Raw genomic sequence first — 10,797 nt, forward strand, 5'->3', positions numbered from 1 at the left:
TGACGGCGCTGCCCAGAGTGGCCAAGGCAGCGGACCGCAGGGTGTGTTGGAGGCAGGATATGTCGATCTCAAGGCTCACCAGAAGCATAAAGAAAACGCGGAGGGCCGCTGTGAGATTTCTAAGCTGCCCATAATTTCCGAGGAACATGTTGTGCGATCCGAGGACCGCCTTACTAAGGAGGAATCCGGCCTGCACGGATCAAAAATTGCGGTTAATATGAACTGTCGCCTCATTTACTATATAGAATAGAATATTGGGTTAATGTTTATCCCCTTTTTTTTCATTTTTTTTTTTTTTTAAATAGCTATGTACAGTCACTGCATATGCGACCTCCGGGACCGTGAAGGAAATTTCCGTAGTCTTCTCTGCGGTTCAGATTGTTCCGCGCGCGCTACGTACGTCGTCGCGTTCTAATAATTAAGATGACTACTCTTTATGCCAAGAGTCAGCATTAATTCCGACAGTCTAGCTCATGGATATATTCCGGCTTGAGAGTTTATTAGGGCCTGTTTGTTTTGCTAAAAAAAATGAGAAATGTCCCGCCACCTCACCTTTCAAGAAAACCCTCATGTGCCACATAGGTTTTTGATTTCAAGTGGTTTCCATTTCATGTGTTTGTTTCGTCTTTAATTTTTAAGAAATGAAGTGCCACATGTGTTGCCACCTTAATTTTTCAAGAAATGTGTTTTCAGCCCAAATTGGGCTGAAAACACTTGGAAATGTCCCATCTGAGAATAGTTAATTAATAAAAGCACTGTTTGAATAGTTCAAAAGAATAAAATGAAATATTTAAATGCCACATTTCTCATTTCCTTTTTCTTGTTCCCAAACAAACACAAGAAATAGAAATCAAAGCACTGTTACTATGGAGGCTTTTTTTGTCTGTTTGTGTGACTTGGCAGTGAAAATGAACATTTTCTTTACGAAACAAACAAAAGAAATGAAAACTATGAAATGTCTTGAAACGTCTTGAATTCATTTCAAGAGCTATATTTCCATTTCCGAATTTTTTGTGGAAATAGCCAAACAGGCCCTTATTAGAAAGTAACGTACGGAGGGCTCTAAGGGCTGCGCATCATTGACAATATGTAAATAAAAACTAATTAAGACGGTCGAGTTCGAGGAACTTACGAGCATTTGCGAGACCGCCGACGGTTGACCGAGGCGTTTGAGGAAGAAGTGGAGGCCGTGAGAGATGATAACGAGGAGGAGGATCTCCAGGACGACGCACATCGATACTAAACTGTTGCCCGTAGCACAAGGGACATCGCTGGCCACGTTATGATTATAATATTTGTCCACAAATTTGTAGAAAATAGATTGTTGATCCATTTTTGTTTTTGTTTTTTTTTTGTTTTTTGCTCAATTTCTCCCTTTTCCTGTCTGCAACAAATTTTATGTGAGGAAGATAAAGAAAAGCAAAAGGAAACAAATATTGCGCAACGTGTGTGTATATATATATATCCTATATATCTTTAAAAGGAAAAAAAAAGAACAAATCTGTAAGCCAACGCATGAATTCATACCTCAAAATTTGACGAGAAAAGAAAAAGAAGATCTACAAAGAATTTAAGGGGATGTTGGAATCTACACCCTCTCTTCGTCTCTCTCTTTCTCGTTCAATGAGAGAGAGGGAGGAGAGAGAGAGAGAGGATGCGACAATGAATTCTTTTTTTCCCCTTGAACCCTCTCTTTCTTTTTGTTATCTTTGTATGTCTGATATAGGTCAATTTATAGGGACCTTATATGCTATTAATAGAAATAGCAAACCAAAATAGCTTCTCGCGATTTTGTCTGCTTAATTCAAGTTTAATGGACTTCTAAAAATACATGAATATTTCTTAATTGTAGAAGTGAAATCTACAGAAAGCCTCTAATCTCTCATGAATAAGAAGACGACTGGAGTGACTGCCAAATATTGAAGTTAAATATATGCCTTGTATAAAGTAATTATGGGGGACATTTAGACTAACGAGAGGCTCTTCGGTGGGAAAATAGAGCTATAAACGTAAATACTACAACCAGCTTTAAAGTTCGATTTATTGGCATGAAAATATAATTCAGACAATAAAATTGCAGATATCAAAATAACAGGGGTTTAAAGTTGATTTCCTGCAACAAAAATTGTGTGCAACAGTTGCTTATTTTTGCAGCAAACCAAACAGAGATGCAGATCATTCCCGGGTAGTGAAGAGTAAAAAAGAACAAATAATCAGCGAAAGCCAGTCAGCAACAGTAAATGTACAACAAATGTTCCCACTTGTCAACCTCATGCTAAATAAGCTGATACATCCAGACATTAATAAGATTACAGTAATTACACACAACCTACAAGTCAGAACTCTGGAGAAGATGAAAGAAAGAGCTCGGAACCCTAATTTTGTCCAGAGTCGGTCTTGGGTATTCTTTTGAGCAATTTGTAGAAGCCGAAAACATTCTCCCGTTGCCATAGGTTAGGGATGAAAAATGAACGGTAAAGCGCTGGAGACATCTCTCTGTCTAAATAAGGCACGGCTGCTAGGGTCTGGAGATTTCTTTTTTACGGTCAGTAGGAGAATGAAAATATGAACAGAACTAGGAAGACTACGCGAAACAAAAACAAGAAGTTTACCTCCCATTTCGACAAGTCACTTCCACGAGCAGGGTATGGCCGCTTCAGATCAAGTTCTATAAGCAAGGTGCATCTGTCGATATCCCTAAGCTGTGACAGTTAACAAACAAGAATATTTAATAACAGAAGTGAGAAACTTCCTTATTGAACATGAATGGCAACGGTTGTTTGTTTATGTGGGAATCTCAAGATTCCATGGAAAATACGGGTCACACGTTGAGGATTACCGAGTCAGATCCAAAATCCTGAGCTCAAACTCAGATTAGCGGCTACCATTTACCTAAAATTTCCAAGAAGCCCTTAGCCACTGACAAAAAAAAAGAGCCCTTAGCCTAATATTTCAATTTATTCAGCCCTTAAAGTTATTATTTCCAATCCAACGTTTTGAAAAGCTAGCGCGTAGCCCGCCTAGGCGCCCCCCAGACCTAGGTGGTATTTTGGCCGCTCGCCTCGGTCTTAGGAGCGTTGTTGGGGGCATGGACAGCTTACGTGGACTGCACTGCTTAGGTCTTAGTCATGAATTCCTCTGTTGCAGCATACACATCCTCCACCCTCCTCCAAATTCCTCTAACCTCCTCCACTAACTATACACCCCCTTCACCTCCTAGGACTTTCAAGAATCTCCATCACCACTTAAATAAAGGAAAATAATCAGCCTAGGTGCCAATCTAGTGCCTAGCACTTTCTATAACATTGGCATTTATTATCAATTATTATAACTAAAATATATATAGGAGAACTGTCAAAGGCCCTGCCTAGGTTCTAGGTTCAGGGTGTGACAGTTGAGCTGCCTAGCACCTTTTTCCAATCTATTGAGTCCTCCCTTAGGTAGTTTTTCGCCAGAAACCCACTTTATCCTCAATAGATTAGGATTTTTGGCTATTTTTGGGGAAGAAACGCGAGAGGGACTCAATAGACTGAAAACGATTAGGGCTTAAAAGGTTAAAATATTAGATTAAGGGTTTCTTTAAAATTTCAGATAAAAAGAGGCTGATCTGGCTTTGAGCTCCAAAATCCTCTTCTAGAATTTTAGTTTGTTTTGAAGGAAACCTTGCTGGGAAACTGGTTGAGACTTGATGCCGCATTAGCAAAATCCCATGTCAAAATCCTCTCTTAAGAGGATTTTGGGGATAAAGTAAAAAGTGGTCACCAAATTCAACGTTTCCTCCAACATTTAACTAAAAAGAAAAAAAAATTAAATATGGAGAGATTGGGATTTTGAAAGTTGATTTTGTCACAATTCCAAATGTTCAATTTATCATCAAAACAGCCCATGAGAAGACAAGAGATTACATATTGATCAGGAGAAGCCTTGTTCTTATTGTTGAAATAAGGCGGAGCTGATGCAGTGCCTCCCAAGGTTGAATTGAAAGGAAATGGAAGAAGCCCTCGAAAGCCATCGTCTATCCATCTAACTTCGCCTATGAAAGAGGGTATGAAGAAGGATGAAGGGTAACGATGCCACTCACTTCCAACACAGAGTACAGAATCTGTAACAACATTAAGAGGTCAGATTTTGGCAAATCCAATTGTCTGAATTCTTTTGCAAATGAGACACAACATCACTTAAGATGGCAGCGATTGAAGTTCCTTTAAAAATATAATTTACATTGTTTGATTAATTGTGGACAGACCCGCTGTATTATTGCCAAATTGAACTTAATTACTCCTGCAGTTCTATTGTTGCAGATAGACCTCCTGAGTGAAAAAGTTTTGACCCTTTTTCAGGGGTCGGTCTGCGATAATAGATTTCACTCAGGCCTACCTGCAACTATAGAACTACAACGGTAGTAAGTTGAACTTAGCGATAGTACACGGGTTCTACTCACAATTAACCCTACATTTATTTCAATGGAACATAACAATTTCTCACCACTTCCAACATCTTCATAATGATAATCTAAAAGCTTGTAAACAGCCATAGGAGCAGAGTATCCGTTCAATATGGAGAATGTACGACTGTGAGAGGCACATAATATTAGACCAAGAAATACTGGTCTGAGCCCTTTAGCAACCTGCTTCCAACAGTCGGCCAGAAATTATTTTAATTTCATACTGATGGACCATTGGTACATTGACAAGAAAACAATATGAGAGGGCAGTAGACTGGACAGAAGGTTTACCTTAACAAGCAGAGATTCATCAATTGCATATTTGTCACGGAAAAGATCAGGGATACTATCTATCACAGCAGCAGCTGCAACGCATATTAGTGGATATATTGGATAGAGAAACCTGCAAGTTAAGTAGAATATTTGGACCTCACTTCTCAAGAATATCTGACAACTATCTCTTTGAAGAAATGATGTAAGAATGTACAAGAGGAAAAACTCTTAGATATCACATATAGGGGTGGGCATGGGCGGAGCCGGTTTAGGCCTGTGACCCGGTCCGCTAGGTTCAAGGCCGGGCTGGGCTTGACCCGGGCCTGGGACTAGACCTAGCCCGGCCCACAACCCGCCTAGGTGGCCCACGGTCCGTGGGTTGTGGGAGCCCATGGGTTTTTCGTTTAACTTTGGTTCCTATTTTTTAAACTTTTTAATTATATTAACCTTGTATTTGCAATTATAAAATTATTTCTAATTTATTTTTTACTAATTTAAAGTTGTATTAAACTATTTTTAAACTTGTATTAAACTTTAATCCTTGGCTAAAAGACCAATTCAATCCTTGTACTATGGCCTCAAACTCAAATTGGTCCATGCACTTTATTTTTTTCCCAACTTAGTCCCATATACCTCTTGTTTGATGTAAACTTGGTCCTTTTTTAACTCTTCGTTAAAAATTCTGTTAAATACAAGTTAAAAAAACGATAATACGCTACTCACTTGACAAAAACCAATATCATCATATGTTTAAAAAACCCACGTCTTTTAAAAAATATGTATTCATCGTCATGTTAAAAGAGAGAAAAACATTATTTTCTTTTACATGAGAGAACAGAGCCACTCTCCAAGTTGAACAGAACCTCTCGCCTAATCGAACTGAGAAATCCTAAATTGTTCAAGATGTTGAAAGCAGATGAAACAACTAAACGATCAATGACACATATGAACCTTGACAGGTATTTCATCCAAAACTTAAGCTCTTCCATTATCTATATGTTAGGTTTATCATGATTCCCCTTTCTTTCTTGCTGTTCTATTAGGGTTTATAACATTCATCCAATAATTGAAGAGTTGGAATTGAGAAACTCTAGAAATCTTAGAGAACTATGTAAGATTATTCATAGTCCAGACTGCACAATTGGTCGTACAAAAAAGATATTTCGTAAAGATGGACTTGTTTTTCAACCTGACAACGGATTAAAAGTTGGATGCGGATTATTTTCACTAGTCGAGTCATTGAGGAAAGCAGATTCGAAGCTGTAGTGCTGCTATGCTCCCGCGAATTCAGATGCTTGTCTTTGCTTCGTTCTCTTGCTATGCTATACTATATAAGATAATTTTTTATTCAAGTACATCAAATGTGCCTAATTACTACAATGCAGCATTGGTCCCTAAGTAGTTCATTCACGAGAACTTCCACTTTCATATTCGCAATGGCTACATTTTTCTATTTCAGATAACACAAGTAAATAAAGAAAGAAGGGGATTAATAGTAAAAGTTGCAAATTTTTTAGGTCTGTTAAGGGAGCTTAGAATAAGATATTTTATGTAGATCCAAAAGTACAGGGACCTTTGAGGGTAACATGGTCATAAATAAAAAATTAAAATCCAATTTCTAACATATGAAAAAAAAAGGACCAAGATTATATCAAACAGTGGGTACAGGGACTAAGTTGAGAGAAAAAAGTGTGAAGACCAATGAGTAAGAGGCCCTAGTACACGGACCAAATTGGTCTTTTAGCCTTAATCCTTCCAAGTAGATAGCAGCGAGCTTAAAGATTGTTGCTTTGTTTCTCAATGGGCTAAAAGGCCCATGAGCCGAAAACTTGTGGCATTTTGGCTTTATTAGAAGCTAGTTGCAGACCCAAATGGCTAAAGGAACAAGCTAGCCTAACCAAAAAATATATCATGGGTCGGGGCAGATTGGGCTGGGGCAGGTGGGGTATGGATTGAGCCAGCGTTGGCCGGGCCTACTTCTCTGACCTTGGGTCTAGAGCTGGACCCAACCCGGCCCGTGACACAAGTATATCATAGGCCATGTCATGCCTCGCCCACTACGGGTCGGGCCAGGTCATGACCCATGGCGGGCTGGAGATAGGGTCAGCCTGCGGATTGACCCGGCCCACGCCCAACCCTAGTCACATATCGAGAACAAAAGCATCATAATTCTAGTTACCTAGTCAACAGGACGGACACTCTATTTTAACTCTGGATTTCCAAATCATGCTAGATCATAGACAATATACAATTTATCATATTGATACAGGCATGGAAGAAAACAAAGGGGATAATTGTTATTGCACTCAGTGAACAAGGTGCAGAAACAAGACTCTCCGATAGTAATAATAAGCACCCCACAAGTAAATACTACCACGTAAACTGATTCGTCTTAGTTCAAGAATAATATCCGCTGTCAACCCCTTTACAGACAATAACAGTAATAGGTAAAAGTTCATCCACTCATTCTAGAGGCAGTCCAGTAGCCATCTGAATGAAAGTCAGGTAAGTCATTGATTGGAAGGCTTTAGATATGCATACAAGGAAAACTGACTATTATTTTACAAGCCTTGAAGCTTTAGCTACCTCCTAAAACAAGTTCAAACGAACAAATTCTTCTCCACAGGAAAATTTATCTGTATCGAGACAGGACAGTTAAGTTCATCCTCTTGGGCCACTGATAGTTATTTCCTCAAGTCTACAGGTAATGATCTTCAAATGACTTCAACTAATCACTGACAAATATGCAAAACTTCACTAGTGAAAGCACAAGCAAGTTTTCAGATACAAGGCAAAGTTATAAAACAGATCATGTAATTTTCAAAGGAATCTACTCCTCTATACTTATAGAATGATTCAAAGATTCACTATTCATGCTACAGTAATACTACACTGAATTACTGTAGCAATACAACTGTACCGCAAACAGGATACTGTAGTGCTTTTAACAATTACTGTAGCATTTACAAAAGACTTTGCTATAGCATTTAAAAGTACTACTGTAGTAGAAATAAAAAAAGGGGTTGTGCTTTGCACAGGGTGCACACTAGTCTCATCTTATAAGCAATCCTAGTGCTAAGACACTAATGCAAAGTTGGAATACAAATCAGAACAAGATAGAAGTAATTCTCACCGTTCTTCTTTGTGGGGCTGCAAAGACATAAATGCCAACCAAATGTACATCGGAGATATAACAACAAGCAGATGCGGAGCATATTTCTTCCTTGCAATTGGCAAGTTTGCCAAGAAGAGCAGAGCAAAAATGAAGCAGAAGTTGAAATTATTGAAAGCATTCCTAAGATAGAACATGGGTCCTTCAGTTCCATACAAATGACTCTCACCACCTCCCAATACGTTATACACCAACAGATTGAAGACTGATGATGTCCATCTTCCATAGCAGTAGTAATCAGCAGTCACAGAGAGCGCCTAAGAAAAAGAAAAGTTGTTTATAAAGGGACTGAAAAATATACATCAACAAACTTTATAGGTACTTTTGCACAAGATTGCAACTGAAACTTGAAAAACTTAAATACAGTAATCTTGGAAGAATGACTTACAAGAGTGCACAAACATGTTCCCAGACCAGACAGTAAAACCTGTTTAAATCTTCCATAATATAATGAAGCTGCTGCCACAGGTAAAAAAACTAATACAGAGAAAGGCCAGCCAATGATCACGCCAGCTGCTGCTACAGAAACGGCCAGAGCATATTTCTCAAGGAGGTAAAAAGCTGATGAAAGAGTGACAGCATACATAGAGAAGGAGCTTGGCAGAAAACCTGGTAAAAGGAGAAGGCAGTATGATCTAAGTTAGGATAAAAAGGACACAACTCATACAAATAGACTAGTTTGATTTCGACAGCAGGCCCAACATAAATAAAGATACATTTAGAATTAAGCATAGTATTGCAATTGTAGAAGAATCAATACCTCTTGCCAAGACAAGTCATCAGTAGTAACCCATAACAAGAATGAGATCTTAAAGGTAGATAAGTGTAAGAAACTCACTTGTACTTGCAAAGAAACTACCACTGGTTAAGCATAACAGTGCAAGTGTGTAAGAACCCATCCTCTTTCCATACTTCCTTGAAAGCGCAACAACCAAGGCACTCTCTGTAATAGTTGAGATGAGACCAAGAAAGAGTCTGACTGAGTAGAAAACTCGAACCTGATAATTTCATTTACAGAAGAAGAAAAATCATCTGTTAAGAACCAGAATGTATTTAGATGAATTAGTCACCTAAAGTATAGAGGCTTCATGAACTTCATCTATAACGAAAATGCACCTTTTCCTCGTTGTAGAACCAGGAAGCAGGTCCAGCAACTAATGCATGGAAAAAGATGTACAAGTATGAACGAAGAGCGAACTGAGAGCTGCAAGATGAAAACGCAATTGAGAAGAGATCTTAAAAAAGAACCCCAAAATTATGACATTTGCCAAGAAAAATACATTGATGGCATCGTGTAGCTGGGTGAGAACTCACAACTGAATTATCCATAGACCTAATCATATATGCAAGAAGAGGGATTTCAAGGTTTTTACACAATTAATGGTGCGATGCAACAAAAGAAGTACCTACAGCACCTAGGGGTGCTAAACCGTATCTGTATCCAAGGTAATATCGGTAACCGTATCCGTTAGGATACGGATATGGTTTTGTAGTGAAATATCCATATCCGTATCCAAAATATCCGAATTCATATTAGTCATACTCTTATGATAGTTTCGATTCTTAGATTATAGATTTGTGATTAATTTTGATAATCAAGATGTCTAATCTTAACTTTTCAATTATAATGAACATATTAACGAACTCTTTCGTATCACATGAACTATGTTTTTCTCCATACTATCTAGTTTTCTCATATCCGTTTTGTATCCGCATGCATATCACATGAACTATGTTTTTCTCCATACTATCTAGTTTTCTCATATCCGTTTTGTATCCGCATGCATATCTGCTCATATATCCGCATGTTCTCCATACTATCTAGTTTTCTCATATCCGTTTTGTATCCGCATGCATATCTGCTCATATATCCGCATGTATATTCATAACCGTATCCGATTTTAGCGGATATAGTTATGAATTTCCCTTACCGAGCTATATCTGTATCTGTATCCGTATCCGAGATGGGTAAGCGGATATGGATATGGTAAGCATCATATCCGAGCTATATCCGGACCAAGTGCACCCCTAACAGCACCATTACACGCGAAAAGGGTCAGATGCTTACACTAGATTATTCCTGTAATTTGAACAATATGTAGCTAGAGATGCATTGTTATCCGGCTACAACCGACCAAATGCACCCTAACATCTCAAATCTTGTATATTTTCCATTGTCATCGTCACAGACCTAGGGTAAGTCACTCTGAAGAGGGACTGTTAGGGCATCCTGAACACCGCATTATCAGCATCCTGAACACCGCATTATCAGCATCACCTCTTTGTCATGCACTATCATTTAGACTCAAGAGTTTCACCACTCAAAGGAATCATTAGCAAGCGGAAGGCATGAGGTTGCTCCGATACCATTTTGCCAGCCTCAGAGAGCTCATACCTAAAAGCTAGTTGTAAGAAGAAAAGAACCTCTAAACATTCAAACAACTCATAGTCTGTATGGTCAATGTGGGACTATATAGCCCTAACAGTCATCCCATTTTTAGTTCCAAAACCGACAAAACACGGGCTTTGCGGAGGATTACAGAAAAGAAGCATGAGATTTGGATCTGATGCCGATAATTAGAAATAAACAAGGACCGATCCCTAAACCTCAAATATCTATAGACGAGCATTCAAACTGCTACTATTAGTTATATATGCCCCAGAACAAACCAAACAGAAACTAAGAAAATGAAGCACAAAACCCTAAAAATTAAATGGGGAAAAAAAAATAAAAGCTCACCTATACTCCCAAGTTTGAAACCCTGATTTGTACAGCACATAATGAAGCGGTTCCCAGTAATTGAACACCTCGTCGCAATCATGAACGATGTTCGACGACGCGCTCATGTGCCGTAAAAGCCCTAGCGCCAGCATCGGCAGGATCCAGCTAAGGCCGCGGCCGTCGTCG

At 38.7% G+C, this 10,797-nt stretch overlaps 1 protein-coding gene and 1 long non-coding RNA gene across 2 annotated transcripts; both read right to left on the reverse strand.

Annotated features, from left to right (window-relative positions):
* LOC109822734 lies at positions 7-1,693 on the reverse strand. The gene is made up of 3 exons (XR_002242252.1): positions 1,528-1,693; positions 1,133-1,384; positions 7-190 (listed from the first exon to the last, which is right to left on the reverse strand). It is a non-coding gene; the product is annotated as an uncharacterized LOC109822734 (long non-coding RNA).
* LOC109822740 (dol-P-Man:Man(6)GlcNAc(2)-PP-Dol alpha-1,2-mannosyltransferase) lies at positions 2,126-10,791 on the reverse strand. Its single transcript, XM_020388990.1, has 10 exons — positions 10,630-10,791; positions 9,006-9,093; positions 8,728-8,887; positions 8,278-8,498; positions 7,851-8,146; positions 4,736-4,847; positions 4,486-4,627; positions 3,906-4,102; positions 2,613-2,702; positions 2,126-2,525 (listed from the first exon to the last, which is right to left on the reverse strand). The coding sequence occupies exons 1-10, from the start codon at positions 10,761-10,763 to the stop codon at positions 2,376-2,378; spliced, it is 1,590 nt and encodes a 529-aa protein (XP_020244579.1). The 5' UTR covers positions 10,764-10,791; the 3' UTR covers positions 2,126-2,375.

Source organism: Asparagus officinalis, chromosome 1 (genome assembly GCF_001876935.1).
Source record: "Asparagus officinalis chromosome 1, Aspof.V1, whole genome shotgun sequence".
NCBI classification, from domain to species: domain Eukaryota; kingdom Viridiplantae; phylum Streptophyta; class Magnoliopsida; order Asparagales; family Asparagaceae; genus Asparagus; species Asparagus officinalis.